General features: G+C 36.1%; 3 protein-coding genes across 24 annotated transcripts in view; all 3 read left to right on the forward strand.

Moving 5' to 3' along the window:
* LOC126701823 (putative disease resistance protein RGA3) overlaps positions 1 to 9,451 on the forward strand; it is a 30,774-nt gene extending 21,323 nt beyond the window's left edge. The window contains exon 6 of the mRNA XM_050400215.1: positions 9,442 to 9,451. The gene's annotated coding sequence lies outside the window, so the exon portion shown is untranslated. The remainder of the gene's footprint in view (positions 1 to 9,441) is intronic.
* Positions 1 to 18,012, forward strand: part of LOC126701828 (inositol 1,3,4-trisphosphate 5/6-kinase 4-like) — a 92,882-nt gene extending 74,870 nt beyond the window's left edge. For 2 of the 13 annotated variants that reach the window (XM_050400229.1, XM_050400236.1), the window contains 12 exons: positions 9,414 to 9,449; positions 9,839 to 10,037; positions 10,682 to 10,708; positions 10,920 to 11,023; positions 12,559 to 12,627; positions 13,096 to 13,298; positions 14,387 to 14,540; positions 14,833 to 14,946; positions 15,695 to 15,757; positions 16,033 to 16,178; positions 16,285 to 16,441; positions 17,393 to 18,012. In XM_050400229.1, the coding sequence (XP_050256186.1) occupies positions 9,414 to 9,449; positions 9,839 to 10,037; positions 10,682 to 10,708; positions 10,920 to 11,023; positions 12,559 to 12,627; positions 13,096 to 13,298; positions 14,387 to 14,540; positions 14,833 to 14,946; positions 15,695 to 15,757; positions 16,033 to 16,178; positions 16,285 to 16,441; positions 17,393 to 17,530 (1,410 nt within the window). In that variant the 3' untranslated portion in view covers positions 17,531 to 18,012. Of the gene's footprint in view, positions 1 to 8,459; positions 8,698 to 9,413; positions 9,450 to 9,838; positions 10,038 to 10,681; positions 10,709 to 10,919; positions 11,024 to 12,558; positions 12,628 to 13,095; positions 13,299 to 14,386; positions 14,541 to 14,832; positions 14,947 to 15,694; positions 15,758 to 16,032; positions 16,179 to 16,284; positions 16,442 to 17,392 lie in introns of those variants that run through there. The other 11 variants (XM_050400224.1, XM_050400225.1, XM_050400232.1 and 8 more) reach the window with 11 other exon arrangements.
* Positions 18,013 to 19,903: 1,891 nt separating this feature from the next.
* LOC126701842 (la-related protein 6B-like) lies at positions 19,904 to 26,125 on the forward strand. 10 transcript variants are annotated; one of them, XR_007647511.1, is made up of 4 exons: positions 19,904 to 20,710; positions 23,141 to 23,344; positions 25,192 to 25,299; positions 25,843 to 26,125. XR_007647511.1 is itself a non-coding variant. In XM_050400248.1 (2 exons), the coding sequence occupies exons 1-2, from the start codon at positions 20,108 to 20,110 to the stop codon at positions 23,276 to 23,278; spliced, it is 741 nt and encodes a 246-aa protein (XP_050256205.1). In that variant the 5' UTR covers positions 19,904 to 20,107; the 3' UTR covers positions 23,279 to 23,619. The 10 variants fall into 10 exon arrangements, 5 of the variants coding, with proteins under 5 accessions (XP_050256205.1, XP_050256206.1, XP_050256207.1 ...); XR_007647510.1 differs by lacking the exons at positions 25,192 to 25,299; positions 25,843 to 26,125 and adding exons at positions 23,747 to 23,867; positions 24,064 to 24,950; XR_007647512.1 differs by having other exon boundaries at positions 25,192 to 26,125.
* The last annotated feature ends 536 nt before the right edge of the window (positions 26,126 to 26,661 follow it).

A 26,661-nucleotide genomic window follows, 5' to 3' on the forward strand; every position in this document is an offset into this window, starting at 1 on the left:
TATGTTACAGTTGCACTGCCATCATTGAAAATTTTGCAATACAAAAGTTGCTGTGTATGGGAGAGGAGGATTCTAGAAAAAATTTCTACAAAACCAGATACGTTCAAGCCAAAATTGGAAGGTTGTTTCAACTCCAATTTTGATGAAATTTCCTAATGAAGAGAGCTTCATGCTGACTGGTGACTGGTGTTGTTACTTGAAATTCCTCTCCATTTGCTCAAATGCTAAAGCCCACGTGGTGGGATCTTTTCTTCTTTTTATTGTCGGTATCTTAGTGTGATGAATATTTGTTGTAATCCAAGTATGACATGTTTTTGTTGTCTTTGTAGCTGATAGCATTTGTTTTAGAGAAGATTGTTGTAAACTCATATTCTATAGTGGAAGATTTTACTGGACTAGGTCCCGTGGTTTTTTCCTTCTCATTGAAGGGTTTTCCACGTAAAAATTTGGTGTCTTGATTATGGGTTGTTGCTGAATTTTTTATTTATATTTGTTATTGTGCTTTGCTAATTTATTTGAAATATCCATTAAATTTACACAAAGAAAGAAAAAGGAAATAATTCTGTGTTGAATTAATTGAATATCATTATCCATATGCGGTATAGGAAATATTTTTCAACCAAATGCAGGAGGAAATTTTTTTTTTTAAATTTCTTACTGCCATCATTTCAATGTCAGCCCTCCATGCCTTCATTTGGATTTTGAGTTACCAATTTTTTTGCATTTGAAAGATAAACTTATAATAGCCATTATGTAGGCAACTGAACAAGGACTCGTGTTATCATAATGCATGCTTCTTGGTGAAGTGAACCTAGTGAGAATCATCATAGTTTGTGACTTTGTTCCATTTCCATCTGAATAAGGACACAAACTTTGCCCCTGTTTCATTCTTTCTTTCTTTCTTTATCAGTTCAACGTCGCCAAACTGATGGCAATCAAGCCAAAGAGGTTTGCTAGGGGGTGTTTTATTTTTTTGCTGTATAACATTTAAAACGGGCCAAAGCCCACCAGCCCATTCTCATCGAGAAATTCAGGCTTGATAGAAGATCAATCCATTGAAGCTCTTGAAGTGGATCTTGAAAACAAGTTTATTGGAGGTGGTCCTTAGAGGCTGTGTCAGTTGGAACTTGGAAGACACTAGTGCTGAGGTTGTCAACACAATAACTTGCATCAAAGTTGGCTATCCAGGATGTTACTTAATACTTCTTTGAAATGAAGAAGAAAAAAAAAAAAGGACTAGCTAGGAAGTCTAGAGGAGGTTGTGTATGAGATGTGTTTGTCAATTCCACAGTTCCTTTTCATCATAGATGAGTAGAGGAGAAGGGCGGCAATCTTAATCCTGAATATTTCTTATCCCTTCATGCTATCAATTTCATTGCACTGCACTGCACTTATAGAGTTGCACATTAGAAACTTTGAAAAAGAGTACAAGGGTTTTTTTTTTTTTTTTTTCTTTAAAATTTTTTGGGTCATGCGAAATGTCCTATGCAATGTACATATAATATTTAAGTTACTTCATATTTCGTACTTCTATAAACCTCTCTAGCTATCTTGTGCATTAATGTATGGTTTTCCCTTTGAATTTTGGTTGTAGAGATTATATATTTTCCACTGTTGGTTTAAAGCAGTTGCAAATATAATTTTGTCATATGCACTGCAGTAATTGATTTTCATAACTTGTGATACAGGTCCTGCACATGGATAGGCATGAGTATATGTCGTTCAGTTCCTATTTCTGCTGTCATTTGAGATTTGTTGAAGTCTGCAATTGTGTGTAGCTTCTTTATTTGTTAAAATCCATCTATATCTTCACTCCTTTAATTATTTTTATTTCAAGCTCTGGAAGAGGTTCATAGGAAATGATAAACCTCAAGCACATTTGGGCTCTAGTAGGAATAATAACGTGGACATAATACCTAAATTGTGTGTTCACTTTCTTTTTTCTTTTCTTTCTCTCATATTGTTTAGTACACCACCAGTGGCCATAATTCTTCTCTGTTTCAACTTTCAATTCTTCTAATATATTGACTAATTCTCATTTGGCTAGTTTATGATGGCAAATGGCACTCTTGTTCGTGTCATTATTCATAAAGATTACAGATGTTACTAAGTATTTTTGCTTCAAAGCTGTTGATGGCAGTGTAGTTAGATGTGGCAAAACAGGCAGGGCGGGGCAATCAATCAGGTTGGGTAAGTCAACCCGTATTTTTCACATGATTCTTTTTTAAAACATGTTTTTACCATTTAATAAGTCATGTAGTAAATTATTTAGTGTGAAATGTATTTCTTTAAATTCATCACCCATATTAAGAAAGAGCTCAACTCAACATATTGATATTTGTTTAGTAATTTTAAAAATCCTAACATTGCTAATCAAAATAAAATAGCACAAATACAAAGAAGTCTAGTCTACCCGTTGAAAACTACTTAAAACAAACACACAAGTTTCAATTTTACATAATATCAACGTCTCAAAGTATAAAAAAACAATATATTACAAATGCCTTATTGGATAGCTAATTTGTGACAAAGAATAAAAGCATATAAGAAATTTATAATCTTGAAAACTAATTTCATAATCTAATGTTTTGTAAAATAATTTAATAGTTGTGTTTAATTTTAAATGCATTGTGGTTCACAGTTTGTTTCTTTTTTTTTTTCTTTTTTTTTTTGGTGAAAGACAATTCATTAAAACAAACTAAAAGGGAACAACAGGTTCAGGACAAAGCCTGCTAACATACACCCCATTGAGATCATCCTCAAAAACATCCAACAAGTCCACAGGCGGACTATGAAAAGAAGAAAAAACACTATCTAGACTAAAACTCATTCTAGCAAGGCTATCCGCACATCTATTCGCCTGACGGAAACAATGCTTCACATGAATTTGAGAAAACCGGCCAATCAACAGCCTACAATCATCCAAAATAGGAGAAATAATGCTGTTTTCAAGAGCTGGCTTGTTCAAAATATCCACAATAGCTTTGGCATCAATCTCAATCTCAAGAGAAGAAATATTTAGGTTGCAACACAAGATAAGACCCTCCCTAAGCCCCCATAATTCGGCAGCAAAACTACTAGTGATGTTGATACACTTGCTAAAACCAACAATCCATTGCCCTTCATCATTTCTTATCACACCCCCACACCCTGCCAACCCAGAAGTCCCATTGACCGACCCATCAGTGTTTAGCTTCACCCATCCTTACGGTGGTCTCTCCCAACGAATTTCCTTCAGCACTTTGCGAGTTTGTAGCCTTGGGGAAGCAACACAGTGATAATACTCTAAAGCTTGCTTCACAATCTCCAAAGCAAGACTCAGGTTTCTGTTCTTATTGTTGAAAACCAAATTGTTCCTGCTCTTCCAAATATTCCACAAGGCTATCGGAAAAACAATTTTCCAAGGGGGTTGAGAAGCACAAAGATTGCTCATCATCCTACCATTCCAAGACAGCCAACTCTGAAGATCACTCCTCCAAAATTCGTGATTCAAAGAGGATATTCCAAGCTGATTCCACACACACTTCAGCTGGTTGCAGTCCCTTAAAGCATGCAGAATGGTTTCAAATCCTCCCTGACAAATTGGACAAACAATATCTTGAGTTATACCCCTTCTCTCCAAGCAAACTTTGACTCCAATACTATTATGAGCACATCTCCAAAGGAAGGTTTTAATTTTTGGGAGAGTTTCCGCTTTCCAAATCCAACTTGCCGGGAAAGTAGTAGTTGTATCAAAACCCATTGCAAACCTATAAGCACTTCTTAAATCAGAGGTGCCTTTACGAGTCCCAGCCCAAACCAACTTATCAGTTCCCCTATTTAGGATTGTCACCGGAGTAGCTTGAATCATCCTTTTAATTTCAAGAGGAATCTCAAAAGGGATTTTCCCCCAATCCCAACCCGTGTCTAGCATAAAATCCTTAATTTCAAGGAGGCTGGCTTCTTGGGTAATGGGTCCATGAATAAGCTCTCTAAGAGAACCCCCATTTGTCCAATTACTATGCCACACATTTAAAGCACTATCCTTCCCCACTAGCCACCTACTCCCTTTGTTAAAAGTATCTATACCTCTCTTCATAGCCGACCAAATGGAAGAGCAAGGGAGCTTATTAGCACTAGCAGCAGCCCTCCTCCTATGATTACAATATTTCATTTCCAACACCTTAACCCAAGGAGCCTCAAATTCAGTTTGGAACCTCCAATTCAGCTTAGCCAAAAGAGCAACATTCCTACCCTTAGCTGAATGCAACCCAAGACCCCCTTCCTCCTTTGACTTCGTTACCTTATCCCAACCAACCCAATGAACTTTCTTGGCTGTATCTGAAGATCCCCAAAGGAAATTCCGATTAACTCTATCTACTCCATCCAAAATTCTACCCGGAAGATAAGTACATTGCATGACATATGATGGAATGGCCGCCGAGGAAGCTTGAATAAGAATTGACCGTCCCGCCAAAGATAACATATTTGCCTTCTACCCGGAGAGTTTTTGCTTAACTCTATCTAAAATAAAATTGTAATCTTGCGAAGAGGAACCCGGTTGCTTTAGGGGGAACCCAAGGTACTTCCCCAAGAACGGGGTGGAAGCAAAACCAAAAATATCACAAAGCGACTCCCTAGTATCTCTATCAACATTAGGAGAAAAATAAACTCTCGATTTTGCTTCGCTTACTGTTTGACCAGATATGCTACAGAAACCATCCAGAACGTCTCTTATGGCTGAACAGTTAACCCAATCAGCTTTTGCAAAGAAAATGAGATCATCTGCAAAAAATAGATGAGAAAAGCTCGGACCACTTTGAGAAGCTTTGACTGGCTGCCACATCTTCATATTACATTTCTCTTCTATAAGTTGCCCAAGGAAGTCCATACAAATAATGAAGAGATACGGAGACAAAGGATCACCCTACCTTATTCCCCTCGAAGGGAAAATCGGGTCTAGAACTTCACCATTGAATAAAATGGATGTAGAAACAGTTGTAACACAGCTCATTATGATTTCAATAAGATCATTTGGGAGATTAATTCTTATGAGCATATCCCAGATAAAGCTCCATTCTAACTTGTCATACGCCTTCTCCAAATCTATCTTCAAAGCCATATACCCCGTTCTCCCTCTCTTCTTCCCTAAGGAGTGGATAATCTCTTGAGCAATGATAACATTATCCACCCCTTTTCTACCTGGCACAAAGGCCGTTTGCATAGGAGAAATGAGCTTGTCCAAGTAAGGCCTCAACCTAGCCACAATAATCTTGGTCACCACTTTGTACACCGTGTTGCACAGACTTATAGGCCTATAATTACCTAAAGTCTCCGGTCCTTGAATCTTAGGAATCAAAGCAATAAGGGTTTTATTCAAAAAGTCCGGAACTTTCCTGCTAACAAAAACCTCCTTAACCTCTTCAATCACTGAGTCCCCCACCACTGGCCAAAATTTTTGGAAGAACCCCGCATGTAAGCCATCCGGGCCCGGGGCTTTAAAGAGTTTCAAGGACCATTGGGCTGCCTTAATTTCTTCCTCATTAACCCCCCCACTTATGTTATCTCTCTCCACTTTAGAAAGACTAGCTTGCCATCGAGAGGTGATAGGATTAGCCCTAGCCACAGCCACATGAGAGGTTGAATATATACCACTAAAACCACTTCTAATAAAATCTTTGATGTCCCCTTCCTCATAAATCCAATCCTCCACAGCATTTTTTATAGCAATAATCTGATTTCTCTTCCTTCTCACCAAAGTCGAAACATGATAAAAAGCCGTATTCCGGTCCCCTTGGATCATCCAATTCACCTGAGACTTTAAAGCCCAAAGCTTCTCCTCTTGATTAAGCACCGAGTCTAACTCCCTTAAAAGCTCATCTTCTAAATTAAGAAGAATCCTAGAAGGTTTAGTAGCAATAGCTTTTTGAATACCATTTATCCTAGCCATAAGGTTCTTCTTCTTTTTAAAGATATTTCCAAAATGATTCTTATTCCAAACCATCGCTTTCTTGGTGAAATTATCAATGGCATCCACAAGGTAATATGCACCTCCCCAAGCCTGAGAAACAATTTCCGGGAAAGTAGCATACAACAGCCAACAAGATTGAAATCTAAAAGGTTCACAGTATGTTTCAATTTGAGAATATACATCAAAGTTTGATTATTTACTTATTTTATATATGATTTTTTTTTATAATTTTTTTATGAATATCATATCATTGTTAAGTAATACAAACTCTAGAAAATCATATTTTATCTTCAAGAGCCTTTTATTTTGACTATGGATTATTAAAAATAGTTTTTTTTTTAATAGAAATAAAAAGGAACTTTCGAGTTAGGAACTATTATTTTTTAATTTAAAAAAATATTTTTTTAATTAGCTCACATGGCATACATGTAACATGAAAAATAATATTTTAATATCACCAATAACTACAATAACTACATTAGGGATTAAATTGACATATAATGTAAACTAATGGATCAAGTATGTAGTTTATCACCTATAAAAAAAAAATTAAAAAAAAAGAATGTAGTTTATCTTTCTCAAAAAAAAAGTATGTAATTTATCCAAAAATATTCTAATAACCCAAATTTGGATCTCTAAAAATAGGAATTTTAATCAGAGCTGTAAAACCTTGCAGATTACTATGCATACATTTCAGTGATTTCACACAGCAGAATGAGAGTGAAAGAAAAACAAAGAGAGGAAAAAAAAAAAAAAAACTGTACCCACGCTTGTTGATGTTCATTGATTGAGCGTGCAAAGGTTTCAACTTTAAACTTTAAAAAGCTTCCAGAAAGGTCAAAATGGCCAACTGGCCCTAAAATCGTAAGTATATAGTTAGTTGGCTTTGTTTAGAAACATTATAGCTAACTAGCATCTCGAGTCTTAAAGACTCGATTTTGGCGTTCAAAATCGAGTCTTTCAGACTCGGTTTGTAGCTTGGATCAACTCTGATGACATAGAAATCGAGTCTTAGAGACTCGATTTCCAATCCAAAATTTTTTTAAAAAATTCTAAGTCTGTACATGCCAGAAATACCCAAAACAAATTTAACAAACTTTACCGCTACGCAGATCAGATCAGATCAGAGGGAGAGAAAGAGAAACTCACCGCTACTCAGATCAGATCAGAGGGAGAGAAAGAGAGAACCTCACCAGCGCGGCCTGGGGCTCGCGCCGGCCAGCGTCGCGCGCGGCCAAGGGCTCGCGCGAGCCACAGGCCGCGCGCGCGACCCAGGCTCGCGCGAGCCCCAGGCCGCGCGCGAGCCCCAGGCCGGCGCGAGCCCCTGGCCGCGCGCGACCCAGGCTCGCGCGAGACCCAGGCGGTTTCTGTTTCTGATCATGCCGCACGCCTGGGTCTCCGATCTCGATCTTCTCTCCCTTTCTGTTTCTGGTTTTCTTTTCTTTTTTTTCTTTTCTCTAGTTTTTCCTCTGATGCTCTTCTTTTTTTCTTTTTCTTTTTTTTTTCTCTGGGTTTTTCCTCTGATGCGCGTTAGAAATCGAGTCTTAGAGACTCGATTTCCATGTGGATGCCAAGTCGCACCTCTGCCACATCAGAGCTGATCCAAGCTACAAACCGAGTCTGAAAGACTTGATTTTGAACGCCAAAATCGAGTCTTTCAGACTCGAGATGCTAGTAAGCTATTATGTTTCTAAACAAAGCCAACTAACTATATACTTACGATTTTAGGGCTAGTTGGCCATTTTGGCCGAAAGAAAGGTGAAACCTGCGGTTGATTCCCGGCGAAAATGGGTAATTACCCATAAAAACGTAACTATTCAGTTAGTTGGCCGGGTTTTGAAAGAAATTGGGAAACTAGCAACTCGAGCCTCAGAGGCTCGATTTTGGGCCTTTAAATTGAGCCTTTGAGGCTCGATTTTCATGGGTTATTTCTCTCTGACGTGGCAATTTATCCAGGTGGCGTCTACATGGAAATCGAGTCTCTAAAACTCGATTTCCAACCCAAAAATAAAATATTAATAACCCAAATGCAGAATTAGCGGAAAAAACGTAGAAAGAAAGAAAAAAAAAAAGAAAGAGAAGAAGAAGAAGACGCGACCCAGGCCGCGCGCGACCCAGGTCGCCCCGCGCGACCCAGGTCGCACCGCGACCCAGGTCGCTGACTGTTTCTGGGTTTTTCTTTTTTCTTTCTTCTCTGGTTTTTTTTTTTTTTTTTTCCTTCCTTCTCTGATGAACAAGTTGATGAACAAGTTGTAGTGGTTTTTGTTTTCTTCTCATATGTAAATCGAGTCTCAGAGACTCGATTTCCATTCAGACGCCACCTGGAAAATTTGCCAGATCAGATGCGAACGACTCATGAAAATCGAGCCTTAAAAACTCAATTTAGAGCCCAAAATCGAGCCTCTGAGGCTCGAGTTGCTAGTTTCCCAATTTCTTTCAAAACCCGGCCAACTAACTGAATAGTTACGTTTTGATGGGTAATTACCCATTTTCGCCTTGATTCCCTCTTTAGCATTACCTTTTCCTTTTGTTTTTTCATTTCTCTTTCTCTGCAACAAAACCAAAACACAAACACAAACACATACAGAGAGAGAGAGAGAGAGAGAGAGATGGGTGTTGGAGTAGGAGGAGTGATATTGGACGAGTCAGTAGTGTTAGCATCTGACTCTCCTCAACATGAAAACCCATCCTTGCAACCCGTTGCTGACTCTCTCCTCCGCAAGCTCCGCCATTCCAAAATCCCTACGGTATTTTTCTCTCTCTCTTCTTCAACTTCATTGTTCTTTGCCCAATATATTATTACAACCGTTCTGGGTTTTCTCTGATTTTAGGTGTACAAACTTTTTTTATGGTCAATTACTCAATCTTTATGTATTTATAACTATAAATTGTGTTCTGGGTATCTTTTATTTTGTCAATCAAATGGTTCTGATTATCCTAATGAATTAATTATCAGTGTTTTATTGCTTGCATGCTTACAATAACAACCACCACCACCACCCACACCCACACCCACACCCAGACTTAGTTCCAAAATTTGGGGTTGGCCATGGATCCTTTGTAGTTAATCCATTCATAATAAAGTGTCTAAATTTTCTGCTGGCTGTCAATCTCTCTCATTTTGTTGAATAATATACTCTTTTGATAAATTTGTTTGAATTCTATTGATTAGTTTTTTTTTTTTTTTTTCGTATTAATAAAAATTTAGTATAAACATTTTTTTTATTCTTAAAAGAAAAGTAGTAGATTTATAAAGGGGAAAGTCTAAATCTTTTCATGTGGTTTTCCTGCCATTAATGCAACTTAAACTGTGTTCTTTTTCTCATAAGATTTTGTTTTGAATTATTGACTTAGAGAGGATAACATAGAAAACTTACTCTCTAAGAAATGGATGTCTTATATGCCATGCATTTCTAAAAGTATTAAATCCTATTGACCAGCATGCTTCGCCTTATTTTTGCAGGGAATTTCTTATGACTTGGGGCTCTCAGATGATAAGGTAGTTTTTCTTGTGCTACTCATATAACATTGATTTCTTTCTTTCTTTCTTTTTTGACAGATATAAATATATCAATATGATGTAAATTTATTGTCATTCTCATTTATTTGAGATCCATAACACACTCAAAAGTGAGTTTCTAATCTTATCATTGTTCAAAATTTTTTTAAAATTTTTATTTTGAATCACATGTTGAACTCTGTTCCCAATTTCATAAGTATCGTTATTTATTCAGTTACAAATTTTGTTCCATTTTGTTAGCATTAAGTATTAAGATGCTAATTACTTGTAATGTCCTTTTACTGGTTCAGGACACTACTGAAATTCGGACAGAATTTCTTTAATCCTGATCGAAAAGCTGTTAACGTATTTGTATTTTCTTGTTATAGGTGAGTCTTCTGAAAAGGCTGGCAACCCTTTACTCGTTTGATTGTTTTATCTTGAATGCATCTTCTGTAGATGATGCTAAAAATGAGATTATGCTAGCTTGGGGGGACACTGGAGGCGGTATTTTGTACGTAGTTTCTGACAAGAAGAAGGAATTCTTTCCAAAACTAAGCAATTGCAGTTGGCTGATCGTTGTTCTCAGTGAGTACCACAAATCCTATGTTTCCCTAATGATGAAGGCCTCATAGTTTTGTTTGTCTTGGGATATATAAGAGTATAAGACTGGGTTTTCTGGAAAGTATTATCGGTGTTGGGGTCTTTCGGATTGTTCTACTATTACTGATTTTCTTTTGTCTCTTAGAATAGGCTGTTGATTCCTTTATTTCTTTTTGTCATTGTGGTTTTTGTTCACTACCGTGAACTCTTTGTATCTTTTTTCTCTTCTAGTAATAATATTACTTTCTTACCTATCAAAAAAAAAAAAAAATCTTTTTATTCTACTTTAGGTGTCTCAAACTGAACATTGAGCTGAGCTCTCTTTGGAATGTGTCTAGAGCTTTGTCTAACATAAAAGAATCTATACAACCATCTAGTTAATTCTGATTACCTTGGTGTGAGAAATTTTAGGTTTTATGATGGATGCATAAATTGGGTTAGGGACTGCAGTGGCCTTGATAGCTACGAATGACAATGGTACAGGGGTGTCCTATTCTGGAAATCAGTTGTCTTGATGGGATGACAGTGGCCTATAAATTTTTAACTTCTTTGGACCTTGTAATTTGGTTTTCTTGTGTCTACCAGAAAGAAAACTGCAAACATCTAATTGGCTTGATGTTCTGTTGCAGGATCTCTTGGGCAAGAATCAGCAGATGGTGTGCACTTCCCTCTTCTCTTCTGTGTTCCTACTGCATAGGGTGCTATTTTAGGCATATTTATATTTTGAGCCTAGTCATTTTCTGTCTTTCATATTCATCTGCTATTTATATGTGCTTTTTACTTGGCCAGAATTTGATATGCTCCCTTGACTGCATAACCAATTAAAGTTAAACTAGTTGCTTAGTCTATTTGGTCATTTGCTTACAGTTACTGAAGGTGGCAGTTCATGTGAGAACTCAAGCATGATTTTTATTAACAAGCTAGAAGAGTTGCCTTCAACTGTATGCCACATAAATAGAAAGGTTTCAAAGGTAACTTTTGTCCCTATACCACTGTTCCAATTGTGGAAGATCTAATTTGTTTATTTATTAATTTTTAGTTTTAATGTTTAAAAATAATTGGAGAAACAGATAAGTCTAGATTTTTTAAGAATAGGTTTTTATATCATTGTTCTTGAAGGGTGTAGGTTTTTGTTATTATAAATGTCTTTGGGCTACCTTAGCTTTATATTATTGTCCAAAGATACTTCTTGTAGGGAGAGATGGGTGATAAGTCTAAGTTTTATTTAGTAGTTTGGGTAAAAAAAATGTTCTTCAATAAAGGAGGGAGGTTTGGGGATCCGTAAATTGAGTACTTTTAATAAAGCCTTAATGGACCATGAAGGTGGTCAGTGGTGAGCTTGTGGGAGAAATTTAGAGCAGGGCAGAACTCCTTTTCAATCATCTGAATTTTCTTGGGGGGTGGTTCTCATGTTCATTTTGATATGACCTATGGTGTGGAGATTCTCCTTTTAAAAAGACCTCTTTCCAGATTTGTTTGTTGAGATTGGCAGTGGATAAGAAGCTTCAATGGCTTGTTATTGGTCAATGAAGATGACAGAAGTATTCGGTGTTGGAATCCTCAGTTTTCTAATTAGTTGTTCTAGGACTGGGAACTAGAGTCTATGGACATTTAATCTGTTGTATTCTATTTTTTGTCTAGTCAAGAATACAAACAGTTAGTACGGAGGTTGATTTAATATGGAACTTTTAAAATTCATTCGAATTATGATACTCTGAGAGGGTCTATCTAAGTGCGATTCCCGTGGAGAATTATATGGGTGCTAAGGTGCCTTGGGTAAAGTTGCTTACCTTGGGTAAAATTTAGATTTTGGACAATCTTCAGAATGAATTATTATGCTTGTTAATTGGTGTTGTATGTGCAAGAATTGTGGGGAGTCAATTGAACATCTTTTACTCCATTATTCTTGGCATGAGATATTTGATCTTTTGTGTTTGCATTATTTGGAGTAATTTGTGTTTTGCCAAAAACTGTGCAACAGATTTTGAAATGCTGGCAAGGAAGATGCATCGCTGTAACGGACCTAAGATACAAAAGAAATTCTACTTATTAAAAAAAAGATACAAAAGAAATTCTGCTACGTGTTTGGTGGCCACTCTGGAAAAAAAGGAGTTAAAACTTTTGATAGTGTCAGGCACCCTAATCATGTTATTGAACAATTTTTTTAAAACCCTTGTATGATTGGATGACTAACCTAGGTAGCGTCACTTCATCCTCTTTTCTAGACCTTACTAATCTTTTGAATCTTAGATCCTAATTTTTTTAGGAGTGTTTCATTGCACACATTGTATTCGAACATTCTCCTCTCTTGAATATAATTGTTTTACTTATAAAAAAAAATAACTTCAAAATTTGATTGCTACAAATGGCATTACTATGCAGCTTATGAATGTACCTTATCATTCACGTATGACTACCTTTTTTTTTTAATAAGTACACCTTTGGGTACCTTTTTTTGTTGCAAATATTCATGAATCTTTTTTTATATGTTTTGCATTGCAAGCAGGAAACTGGTAACAGTGTCGTGACTGTTGGATATGTTATGAAACCTTCACGTGAAGAAGATTTTGCTAAGGTGAGTCCTATATGAATAAATGTAAGTATGTTTAGTGGGGAAAAAAGGCAAGTAAAACTTTGTGAGTTTTTTCCCCTTCATATGATACCATATACATACATGAAGTTAACTCGAAATAGCAAATGTCCCTGATCAAGGTGTCATGTTAAGGTAATATTGTAAACAAACAGAATTTGGTATGTGGAATTGTATGCTTCAAAGTGGTTTTGACTCCATTCCATTGCTTTTTTTTTTTCCCTTGAAATAAAAGTATTGGATTCAGTAGTTATAAGAAATATGATGGGTCAGAATGTTTTATCATCTGATCACATGGCTTTTGGCCCAAGGGATCTTGTTTGATTTGATTTAATGAATGTTTCTGGCACTTTTGGTGGTCATGTATGCAGTTTTGCTCATGATAAATTTTAGTTTTCTAGCTGTACTACTTGGATTCATGCAATTAGTTATAAGTTGTCCTGGTTTTTGCAGAGGGGTGCATTTCCTTTGTATCCTACTCAAAATGGGTTGATATTCATGCCCCTCACCTTTGAGCTTCCTTTATCACCTCAATTACAAGAGGTTGACATAGTTCTCCATAAAGCAACTGATGAAATTATATCCATTGAATTGAAGAGCCGTACAAACTTCTCTAACAGAATAGTTTACACCAGCGGCATGCAGGACTTACAAAGGTGACTATTCAGGTCCATAAAACCTTATATTTCACGATCTGGTATAAACTGGGTAATCAGGGAAAAAATGAACATGCCAATGCCAGTTTTTATATTTAACCTCACATGAAGCTCTATTATTTATTTTTTTGGTGGATTTTTTTGAGATTATGCCAACATGAATCTTGTCAAGCTTTGGTCTTGGCCAAAGTCAAATGCTCGCCTTGTTAATGAACCCAATAAAAATACAGTGATAATTTGTAAGTCCATACATTCATCAGACTCATCGAAATGCATCCAAAATGCGTGGAAACCTCACTTATTTTTTGAAATACAAATATTCAAAACATTTTTCCCTGTAATTTGTTATAATAAAAATTCTCATACTATAAATTGAATCAATATAGTTAATTTTAGTGTTAAAAACTAAAAATTCCTACACATAGATATGCATGTAAATTTACAGTATATGTATGTAAGTAGATATTGACAAGTGATAATATTGTAATGATTTGTAGATCCGTAGGTTAATTTTGAGTTTTTATTTTTATTTTTTATGCTGCAGTGTATCTGTAGCCAATTAGACATGAGCTCATGTGGTAAGAGATTGGGTGGGGTTGGAGTAAGTCATAGTTTTAAATCTTTCTAAGCGAAAAACAAAACAAACACCAAAAAGAAAAGGCTAAAAAAGGTTTAGCATTGCTTTAGTCTTCTGATTCTAGAAAGCCTGAAATGGAGTTGACAACTTGTCCAATGTCATTGTCATAGCTTAATTACTTGAAGTTTAGTCAAAAAGCAATCATATTAATTGTCTCATTAGCCTGTAAGAAGAGGGTTCTGAGGTGAAGATGAGATCTTTGGAGAGTTCTCGTTTTTATTTTGGTATCAAATGGAAGGGGCATTTTATTAGAGATTCTGATAATTGAGGAAATCTTTGATTTTTGATAAAAATAAAATTGAGGAAATTTTTGTTCTGATTTTAGCTGATAACATAATCAGTAGTTTGTTTTTACATGTCTCTTTGTATTCATTTATTCTATCCGGAAGTCACAACAAAAATAATGAACAGTCCTTAAGTTTTCTTTAATAAAAAACTTGTTCATGCACAGATATTTGGAGGATCACCCAGATTGCTGTGTGATTGATTCATTTAACAACATCTACCCTGTGTTAGATCGGCTGGAAATTCAAGAAATTCTACTTCGCTTGGAGGATCTCAAAACTGAAGGCCGCTCTACAATCAGGGGCCCCCATTTCTTGAAGGTCTTATGTCTTGATGGTTTTTTTGTTATGGTATTGCTGTATCAAGTTTCTTTTCCTTTCAATTCAACCATGGTATTCTTTTGAGTGAATGATTAATTAGGATTTATCTGTGTTTGTTGCTATACACAAAGATAAATCTCAATTATTTAATCCTTGGGTCATTTGAATGTTTGAAGTGATTCTGATCATGTCTAACGACACTCGACTTAAGGTTTAGGTTGGAATAGTGATCCATTTTTAAATTGATCAAATTTCTCCCCAAATTTAGTAAGTCTGGATCTTCTTTGTGCAGGTTGATAGTTTCAAAGAACCTGATTTGCTGCAAAGGCTGTCTGAAGCTAAATTATCTCTTCCAAGTATAGTGAAGCCTCAAGTTGCATGTGGTGTAGCTAATGCTCACAATATGGTACTGACTTTATCTAGTTTCATTCTGGATTTATGCATTATTAATTAAAATTTCGAATTCTCTCCCTTTGTCACTTATATGAAGAGGAAGAAGGAGAAGCCACCGTTTATATAGGCCAATTACCTTGGACTTTCATATTTCTTGAAGGTACAAATGACTGAAATTATACACATATTAAGGACAGATGAGGTAAAGCCAAAGTAAAGCAGTATGGACTGGATAGAGACAAATCCATACCATTCTGTATGGTATTACAAAGCATCATGTATGCTTCAGTAAAGCAGTAAAGTATTACCCGGCAACTGGTTATGGTGGGTGCGGTTAGTTGCCTGTAGGTTTTATTAGCTAGAGACGATTTCAAAGGGCTCTTCTTTAGAAAGTTTCCTTGCATTATCAAAAAGGAAAGAAAGAAGTAAAGCAGTATAGTATTACAAAATTTCATGTATTAGCTGCACATCTTCTAGTAATTTTCTGAATTTTTGAACAAATTGACATTTCTTAAAAAATATATTTGGCCAGGGCACAAATATGGGCATTGATGTTTAATGCAGATATAGTGTCACCATTTAATTTTTATTCTTTTTTGGGTTTCATCTTTACCATGAAAATATATGGTGGCAATATGAAAACAGTTTTTTAGAAATTGTCCTTGGTCTATATGATGTTAAGCTATAATGATCTGAATTCCTTTTTTTTTTTTTTTTTTTTCATTTATTTGAATTAAATAGCTTATGTTTTATATAAACAGGCGATCATATTCAGAAATGAAGATTTTGAGGACTTGAGTGTTCCTCTTCCAGCTGTTGTGCAGGTGAGCAAGAAACAACTTTCATTATGAAGACTTTGGAGTACTTCTCTTATACTTATTGTGGAATTAGTACTCTCGAATTTCTCTCTTTAAAAAATTTCAATATGGAAAGTTGGAAACTGGATTAACTACAACTATATGTCACATAGTTATGGAAGTGAGTGTCTGTCAAGTGCGTGCATGTGTGGGTTAATATCTTATATGGCAGGGTTATGTTGATTCTTGGGTATAATGGATTACTCCTTGGGAATGAGACTTTGAAGTTATTGGAACTGCAGGAATATGTGGATCATTCATCTACTTTGTACAAATTTTATGTCTTGGGTGAAAAAGTTTTCTATGCAGTTAAGAAGTCTACACCAAATGCTGATATCTTGATGAAATTATCTGAAAGTAATGGACTCAAACCTCTAGTCTTTGACAGGTATGTGTTTATTGCTTCTGTTTTGCTTCTTCCTTTTTGATAATGGTTTTTTGGACCAATAGAGCATATATTTGATAACCCATAATTTGATCATTTCTCTCTGCAGCTTAAAATCTCTTCCCACTGCCAAAGAAGACCAGCATTATGGCGATGGTAATTGTTCCAAGGCCACTAATAGTTGTGTTGATCTTGATCTAGTTACAGATGCAGCAAATTGGCTTAGGGAAGTGCTTGATCTTACCATCTTTGGCTTTGATGTTGTTGTAAGTAGCCAAGTCGAGTTTTCTTGAATACATATTCTACAGTAGTTTGCACTCATTTCTCCTTATGATGATTGTATTTTCCATGAATATGTTATAATTGATTTTCTTTATTGCTGAACCATGTAGATTAACACAAAATATAAAACTAAATGTTTCCATAATTAGTAATGATGACCAATCCTGCACAATATAATCCAAAACTGGAATCCCTAGATTTTCTTATATTCCTCAAAAACCTCCTAGTTGAAAGCAGGTCATCTCAGACACTATGTTCCATCTTGACTGACTTTGCCTTTGAGTTTTCTTGTATCCATTGTAGTATATTGGTTAATTTAGCAGGAGCCATCACTTAAAAGTTGTCTATAATCAATTTATATACATTGAGTGAAACTGAAATTGCCTTAACTTATGCTTGAACAATCCATGAAATCTTGAAAAGCTGGTCAAAAGCTAATCAATATATATATATATATATATATATATATATAAAGAAAAAACAAGGAAAAGGAAAAATTAGTGGATAAGAAGGTGGCTTACAATCTATGGAGAAGCTTTACATGTGATTGTTGTGAATACCTTGGCCTTTCAAATAGGTGAGTTTGGCTTCCTAGACTTAGCTCTCTGATGGCCAATGGGTCTCTTTCCTTCGTATTTTTTGCACCAACCAAATTACTATTTAAAGAAGAAAAAAAAAAAAAAAAAAAAACCCACCTGCATCAACCAGATCTAGTTGGAACAAACAAAAGTGAATTATGTATTATTTTAGATGTATGTTTAATGGGTTAACCATTCACTTGAGATTTCACTTAATAATGAAGTATGATATGTTAACTAGTATTCCATTCTTAAGATTTGTTCCAAGCATGTGATTGATATATATCTTGCTACTTAAGGCAAACTTGTCCGTTGCTTACCATAAAAGTAATCTTCTTTGTTGTGTGGAAATTTCAGATTCAGGAAGGCACTTGTGATCATGTCATTGTGGATGTAAATTATCTCCCGTCTTTTAAGGAAGTTCCTGATGATATTGCAATACCTGCCTTTTGGGAGGCTATTAAGAAGAAATTTGAATTGAAAAGGTCAAAATAAGCAACAAAAGCTCCTCTTTGACAAGACGATCAGTGAAGACGGGGTTGATCATCACATCTGTGTTAAAGAGACCAACCTTGATCTGTTCATTTTGGAAGTGAGATATAAGATGTATATTCCTGTGATTATATGTCGTAGCACCTTGGGAGGAAATTTGAGCAACAAAAATATCATGTAATCTTTCTCTTAGCACAAGTCCTTTCACTGCACCTTATGTCTAGAATCTTGTGTTATTATCAATGGTCCACGCTTCGCAATTTGAACTTGCCATGCATGATCTTTCTTTCTTTCTTTTTTTTCCCTGTAATATTCCTTTTGGATATGAAGTACCTTTTTTTTGTTTGTTTGGGGGAGGTAACATATATTTAGCTTTCTTCACTTTACCCCCCTTATGTGATGTTCATAACTATGATTTTATTAATGGAACATCTTATGTAAAGATTGGACATTTTTTATGTAGTTGATCATGATTTTTAACGTTTGTTCCTATATGTCTTATCACTTATGTAAATTTGGAAAGAATTGACAATAGATAGATGTCAAAGTTTTGGAAATGCATTGCATATTATATACTTATTTACAATTGCCTACTGCTATGCCAACATGTGCCCGAGCACACCTCTTTGGAGAGCCATTGGTTGTATGATTTTTGTAGCACGAGGTAACACATACCTTAGTTTTCTACTCCTTGTTGATTCATTGAATGGGAGCAAATTATTGGATTGGTTAGGTCATCAATCATCATCACTTTTATTTTTTTGGTTTTTGTTTTTAAGGTACAAACTACAAAGTGAAAAAGCAAGCTAAAAACCAAACTAGGTAACACCTGCGATCATCCATGTTTGAAGTGTTTGTCTGCCTGTCGGGCCCCTGCTTGAATGAGCTCCTGCAGTAGAATGGTTTATATAATTATAATGGTGTCTGTATTTTACCAACCCTGTTATGTATTGTTAACCTCTCTTGAGGTTTACCCTCACTTTTGCAATAAATAACATCTGAGAGACTTTTGGCTTTCATGGGATCTCCAATAAGATGTGATTTAGACTGACAACTTTTCTCTAATAAGCTTTTATTCATATTGTTTTTTTTTCATTGAAAAACTTCTATGAAAAAAAAAATATTTTTGTCTCCCAAGTTAAAGGATGGCCTTCAACTAGTGTATAAGATATCATCCTTTCCCATTTTTCTTAATAATTACATTATCATTATCTTAATAATTCATATGGGTGAACGAAAGAGAGCTGGTTCCAAAAAAAAAAATGTCAGTGTGAAGTCCATGAATTCATAGACATTAGACGAACAAGTAAGCCCATGAATTCAATGAAAAAAAAATTCCAAAAAGTAGGCGTTTGCTAAAAATACGTCCTTGAAAATCGTTTCTAATAAAAAAGAGAAGATATTGAGCTCTGTTTCCTCAGACTGGGACTGACAATGCAGGCACTGGGCTTAAGAAAAATCCACCACCTTACCTCATAGAATTGCCATGACCAAACCCACATCATATAAATCCTTAATAGAGGGAGAAAAAAAACCAAATCAAAAGTGATGAGAGAGAGAGAGAGATAGGCAAATCCATCACAAGGTGGGTTTGGAGGGTAAAACGTGAGCTTCAATTTTAAATTATTGGTTTATAAGATATAAAATTATTATATGTAGTTTATTAATTCATAATATAAATAATTCATTTGTAGTAAAAATTCATAGATTTGTGAAGAGGTATAACGTTTTTGTCATGATTTTACTACACGTAGAAAAATAATAAATTAATCAAGTAGCTCATGAACAATCTTAAACTTGCTTGATAAGTAAACGAACCAAGATTGAACATGTAATCTTATTTGGTGATGATCTCAAGATAAAATTAAATGAATATACTTGAACTTTTAATACTTAACTTGGCTTGTTTATAGTCCTAGTAAAGGACCGTTATGATAAGAGTCAGAAGATACTTGTCCCATTATGTGTCTCTTCCCTCCAATTTAAATGTGGCTCGTGCCAAGTGGGAACACCTAATTAATGTGAAAGTGACAATTGTCTAATTTAGGAGCTACCTCTCGTGGTTCCTCGTATACTTCTCATGTGTTTGCTAGACGCCCTTGGTTGACATTGTCCGATGGGTTATCTTTCATCGGCTCTCCTCTTCTTTTAGAAGATATGGGCTGGGCCTGGTCCATCAAATCATCTCATTCTTAATGAGATGAGAAACACAGTAGGAAGGTGGGATAGCAGGCAGTGGAGTATAGACAAAATAAATAGTGGCTCCACTTGGAGAGTAGTACAAGTAGAAAGTGTAAGTAATAAATGGGGGCCCACAAAACATTACAAAAAAAGAAAAGAAAAGAAAAGAAAAAAGAGATGATATGAGTGGGCGTTTGTATGAAGTATGAATGTATGATCTATCTATGATGTCTATAAATAGTTGAGTCCCAACCCATCCCTGAAATCCCGAGAACCCCTTCTCCACTGTCTTCCCCCAGACTCTCTCTTCCGCCCCTTTTTACAGGGCCAAAAATAACACCCCACCCCACATCTATCTATCTATATATATCTAAACCCCTCAATCTTTTTTTTACCCAAATGGCCCAAGAAGATTCCTCTCCAGATCCATCTCCTTCTCCCCCAAACCTCTCGGATCCTTCCAAACCCGATCCACCTCCTCCATCTTCGTCGTCGTCGTCTTCGTCTTCGTTATCGCGAAACGTTTCGTTTAGCAGGCTCAACGCGCAGGCTCCCGAGTTCGTTCCGACTCAGCAGCAAGCACCGCGACTCGCTGCTGCTGCTTCTGCTTCTGCTGCTGTTGTTCCTCCTCCTCCGCCTCCGCCGCCGCCTATGCACTCGTTTCCTCCTCCTCCGCCGCCGCCTCCGTTCCACGTTGCGGCGGCGATCCAGGGTCACGTGGCGGTTCCTCCTCACGTGATCCCCGTTCAGCATCCTCATCATGTTCCGGTTCAGTACCATCCTCATCACCCGCATCATCCGCATCCGCATCCTCATCATCATCATCAGCAGTACTACGGCGGCGGAGGCGGTGGTGGTGGGGGAGGGTTTAGAGAGCAAGAGGTTGGGGCGCAAGCGCAAAATCAAGCTCCGGTGGAGTCTGATCATGTTGTTGCTGCCGCTTCTTCGTCCTCGGCGAAAAACAAGATCTCCGAGGAGGCTACTCAGAAGATTTTGAATCAGGTGTGAAGCCTATTGCTCACTATTCAAACACTAGCTCATTTTTTATATATATTTATTTTCAATTAGTTCTTAATTAATTAATTAATGAATTTATTTCATTTCGATTTGTATGGATTAATGTACATACTATAAGAATGGGTTCAAATTTGGTTGAATTTTGATTCTAGTGTATTTTCATGAGTTCAGATAGTTGTTAAATAGTGGTGAAATGTGCTTCTACCAGCTACTCAACACTGGTATATGTTGATGGCGAGACTCTAAAAGATGAAGGGGATTTGGGGTATTTCCACAGCATTCTCAGGTTCCAATCGGATTTTTTTATTTTGTCGAATAGTTAAATCTTAAGCGAGGAATGAAGCATGTGCGATAACTTGGTTTAGCTACAAGATGTGAGGCGATTCAGCATTTATTTATTAAGTTTTCGAACACAGAATCCCGACCGGAAAGATTTTATGGTGCAAGATATAAGGTGGTTCATGATGTACATAGAAACTTTTAAGATATGGGATCACCAACTTTAGACCTCACTGGATTTGGCATTGTCAAATTAAAATGCGGAATGAAGCTCGTATGCTAACTTGGTTTAGCTACAAGATTTTAATGTGATTCAGCATATATATAGCAAGTTTTGCCACACCTTCTTTGTATCAAAGCATGTGTGCAAACTTGGTTTGGATACTAGATTTAATGTCTAGAAAGCTTTACAAAATGGGATTGGGGAATTCAGACCCCTTGGGATTTTATTGTATGGTCAATTTTAAAATGATTAACAAAGCACATGTGAAAACTTGGTTTAAGTACAAGATTTAAGGTGATACAGCACATACGTAGAATGTTTTACAATATAGGATAACAGAATTCATAAGTCATTGGATTTTGTTGTATCCTCACATTTAAAATGAGGAATACAGTGCATGTGCAAACTTGGTTTAGCTACAAGATTTAAGGCAATGATGCACATATATGGTCTTACAAAATGTCCGCAATGGACAATCAAATTGTATTGTTTACTGGCTTTGTAATGTCGACATTATCTAACATACATTTACGTCATGAACTGTAAAGAAAATGGTGTTGAGTCTTGATTTCTATGTACAGAGTGTCAGAGTCGATTAATATTTGGTGTCAAGAGCCTTGTTGTTTCCAAAGGAGACACCTAGAGTTTAAATCCCCCCACCCAAAAAAAAAACTATCAAATTATCATCCCAAAAAAAAAAAAAAAAAAAAAAAAAAAAAACAACTTTAGTATCAAGTCAAGACCAATAATAGTTAGTTTTCTGTAAATACTGTTTTGGAATCCCACTTAGCCAGGATGTGTCTTTTCGTAGGCAGCAAGTTGTTAGCAAATGGGTTTGAATCATAGCGGGCTGCTCACACTTATAAAAGCCATGATGTAGGCAACTGAACAAGGACTCGTGTTATCATAATGCATGCTTCTTGGTAAAGGGTTTTGAGAAGGATCTATAGTTCACTCAAATGTGCGAAGGAAGGCGTTAATTATGAAAAATGGATTTGAATCATAGCGGGCTGCTCACACTTATAAAAGCCATGATGTAGGCAACTGAACAAGGACTCGTGTTATCAAAATGCATGCTTCTTGGTAGAGGGTTTTGAGAAGGATTTATAGTTCACTCAAATGTGCAAAGGAAGGCGTTAACTAATTGCAAAGTACAAAGGCAGTAATTGAGAAAATGTGAACCTAGAGTAGTTGGAATCGTCGTTGTTTATGACTTTGTTCCATTTCCATCTGAATAAGGACATACTTTGCCTTCATTTCATTCCTTCTTTCTTTCTTTATCAGTCAAGGCAAAGAGGTTTGCTAAGGGGTGCTAAGGGGTGTTTTATTTTTTGGCTATATAACATTTAAAACGGGCCAAAGCCCACCAGCCCATTCTACAACAATAACTCAGACCCACGACCAAGTTGGCATACACACAGATATGTTGTCATATTCAGTACCAAAAGTGAACCGTTCTGTTCCTAGGTAAAAGAAATCCAATCGGTTTTGGTCCTATACTCCTCCTATCACAGTCTCACGTAGCTGTGTTCTGCTGCTAATTGCGATGGGAATTTGGTACTTTCCAAAGTGGACTCAAAGACCCAACAAAACTTTTTTAAGTCCGCAGCTGCCCTCTCATTTGGATTTGGTTGAGCCCAATTTTCCATGTCCCAGATTATTAGGTTCCTTCCATCCTTAACCCAACTCAACAAAAATTCCAAAGTTGGGCCAGAATTCTCCATCATGGTCTGGTACCCATTTCAAGGACTACATAGAGAATTCGTCTATGCTGTTTTGAGGTAACAGTGAATAGATGTATTAGACAATTTTATTTAGATGATCAATTATCAATGCTAACTTAATCTAATTCCCTCAATTTAAGGCAAACACAGATTACCTTAACTTAAAGTTGTCTTTCCTTATTCTTGTAGGTCCGAAATTCAGGCTTGATAGAAGATCAATCCATTGAAGCTCTTGAAGTGGATTTTACAAACAAGTTTATTGGAGGTGGTCCTTTAGATAGAGGTTGTGTCAGTTGGAAGACAGGGCTGAGGTTGTCAACTCAATAACTTGCATCAAAGTTGGCTATCCAGGATGTTACTCAATACTTCTTTGAAATGAAGAAGAAAAAAAAGGTAGGGGTTGTCAATTCCACAGTTCCTTTTCATCATAGATGAGTAGAGGAGAAGGGTGGCAATCTTAATCCTTAATATTTCTTATCCCTTCATGCCACTGCTCTGCACTTATAGAGTTGTACATTGTTCTACATTTGAAAAAGAGGACAAGGTTTTTTTTTTTTTTTTTCCTTTAAAATTTCTCGGGTCATGCAAAATGTTCTATGCAATGTACATATAATATTTAAGTTATTTCATATTTCGTACTTCTATAAACCTCTCTATCTTGAACAGAAGTGTATGGTTTTCCCTTTGAATTCTGGTTGAAGAGATTATATATTTTCCCCTGTTGGTTTAAAGCAGTGGCAAATATAATTTTGTCATATGCACTGCAGTAATTGATTTTCAGAACTTGTGAATCAGGTCCTGCACATGTTACATGGATAGGCATGACCATATCTTGTTCAGGTCCTACAAAATCTGCTGTCATTTGATATTTGTTGAAGTCTGCAATTGTGTAAAAAAAACGGATGCAATTCATCAGGTCCGGCTCCTCTGCAGTTATTATTTCTCCCATTATCTCCAGTTTCAAAACGGATGCAATTCATCTGGCAAGACCAAATCTAAGGATCATTCATATTTCACAAAGACTCTATTTTGTTCAATGGCTGCTCTCCTTGAGTCCTTCCATCATCTCCTTCCCACTAAAATCCTTTAACATCGCTCTCTGTCTCTTTCAGATTTTTGCTACAGCTTCAACATCAGCCTTGCATGGTATTTCTCTAAGATAGGCGACCAACCTATTGGAGAGAACGCTCGCATTGTGTATTCTTCCGAGAGGGAGAAATTTGGTGCAGATGTGATTGAAGAAATTAATCTGCTTATCACTCCCAAAGAAGTCATTTCTTGCTAAAGCTGGAGCTCTTTTTTGAGTTTGTGTTAAATTGTTAATGATTTCCATAGAAAATGAAAAGATAGTGGTGGAGCTGTAGCACAGCAATTGTATTGAAAGCTTCCTTTCTCTGATTAAAATGTACTACCCTTGGGGACTAAGTTGAGCAACTTGTGAAGAGAAGCAACGATAACCCTTGAAAAGCTGAGAGGGTGTTTGTGAAAATGATTAGGCTGGTGGTAGCTTGTTTTTTTGTAAAAGTACCTCACCAAGGGCATCATTTTGTCTGCAACCACTCATTTTTTGCATGCCACTTAAGCCATTGAAAGAAGAATTCAGTACTTTCTATAGAGTGGTCAAGCAAGTTACAAAATGCTTTGATGGACCTGGTCTTGTGCTTGCTATTTTGCAACTTTTAGTTCTATGGTTGGGCTGTAGGGTCATTTTTGTTGGGTGAATGCAAGGCATGTTTCTGTATTTTCTGCTCATGTAACCATTGAACATTATCTTGATTAATGAATTTTTTTTGTTCATCAAAATTTTTTTGTTGGAATTTAGTACGAATGGGGTCTCTATATTTTTTTCTTCTTTGAGAAAATTTTCCCTAGGCAGTATTTGTGTCCTTGCATGAGATATTACAGAATAGGTATAAAAATATTAATTGCAGGAAATTTTCGTGGAGTAATTTGACAAAATTTGTTTGCTTCTAGAGTTGCAAATGCATCAGACTTTGTGTTTGAATCTTGCAATTTCTTCATAGTGCCTCTCTAGAGTCACTGCTATGACAGTGATTTTGTATTTGCTTTCTTTTTTGAGTGCAAGTGTTGGGAAATACGTAGAGTTGCCAATCAGAATATGAAATGAAGACTTCAAAATTGTAATTTGATTATATTTGTTTTCCTCTTGCACTTTGATCTTTTGTTTTTGTTATTTGGATTTGCTTTCAATTTGATTCATCAATTTTGATACATTATAGATGCTGATAGAGAGAAGTTGTCAAGGTCAGATGGAAAATTTTCTCAGTACTTGAGCAAAATCTTAGACGTTTATTTCTCATATCACCACGATGCATACAACATAAAAGGTTGGTTTATTATTAAAAGAGTTGATAGGTAATTGTATAATTTACTGATGCTAGTTTTTGTCTTGATGATGGAGTTTATCTTCATGATCCAGCAACCATGCTTGCAGCTATTGATCCTTCACGTATGACTTACACAGGGGGTGTAGTTAGAGTCCAGACATGTGGCATCATTAAGGGACTAACAATATTATACAACAAACAGAAGAGATAGGACTTTTGGAAACCTAAAATCAACAGATGCAACTGCTTGATTTTTGGTTCCTTACTTCCTTTGCAGACCACATAGGCTGAAATGAGTTGGTTTTTTTTATTTGTTTTGCAGGATCCCATTCCTGTATCAGATAATGGGGTTCTAACCATAATCATGAATTTTATGATTAAAACAGTATAGAGTTACAGAGTGTTTCTCAGTATTCTGAAATTTTTGTATAGAAAAAGTAACTTTAAAAAAATGGTTTAGAGTCATTAAAAGAAAAAAGAAAAAGAGAGACAAAGCTATTGCGCTCTGACTGACTCATTTGTACTTTCTTTGAAATGAACCAGGTTCGGCGAAGTCACTGAATGGACTGATAAACCCACAGTGAAGGTTGCAGTCACTGCTGATGCTCCCGCTCTAGTCAAATTGCTCCCACATAACAAGGGTCGAGCACTTGATGTTTTTCTGTTAATGTACTTCGTATTGGGGAATCTGATTTGGTCACTGCCTCAGTCTTGATGCTGTATGGTACTATAGAAAATAACAAGATTGTAGTTTTCTTTTTCTTGAATAAATAAACTCCTGGTGTAACTAGTAACAACTATTGAAATCCAATAAATATTTTCTGGGTTTGTTAAATGTGATGAATTTTGGTGTTTAGTTTGAAAGAAAATCATGATTTTCTGGGGAAAATGTTGATGATTGGAGAGAGGACTCAAGGGCATCGATGCGTTATTTTAAATCTTCGATATTTTAAATTTCTGGGCAATTAAACATGTTTAGGGAAGAACATGAAGAATATGAACAGTCATGTTCTTCCCAAAAACTAATGATTTTTTTTTTAATGTTTGTTCTTAATTTAATTAATTCATGTGTATGATTATATTATTTTGGCGTAAATGCACTTTTAGTCCCTACATTTTGCACATTTTTCTATTTTGGTCTCTAAATTTTATTTTTACCACTTTTAGTCTCTAAAACAATTAACATCCCACATTTAAGTCCTTACCGTTAGCCAACTAACGGGGAAAGCTAATGTGGCTGACGGAGAGAACTATAAATCATTTAAAAACATTAAAAATCCACTGTGGCCAAGTCTGCCTTGCCACGTGGCCTTCCCGCCCAACTTACTTCGTACGTGTCCCTTACGTGAGTCAACCACCCAC

Source organism: Quercus robur, chromosome 10 (genome assembly GCF_932294415.1).
Source record: "Quercus robur chromosome 10, dhQueRobu3.1, whole genome shotgun sequence".
NCBI lineage: Eukaryota > Viridiplantae > Streptophyta > Magnoliopsida > Fagales > Fagaceae > Quercus > Quercus robur.

Coding starts and splice junctions, on each gene's coding strand:
- LOC126701842 (XM_050400248.1), top strand. CDS start 20,108: ATGGCCCAAGAAGATTCCTCTCCAGATCCATCTCCTTCTCCCCCAAAC. Junction 20,711..23,140: donor CTCAGAAGATTTTGAATCAG/GTGTGAAGCCTA, acceptor TTATTCTTGTAG/GTCCGAAATTCAGGCTTGAT.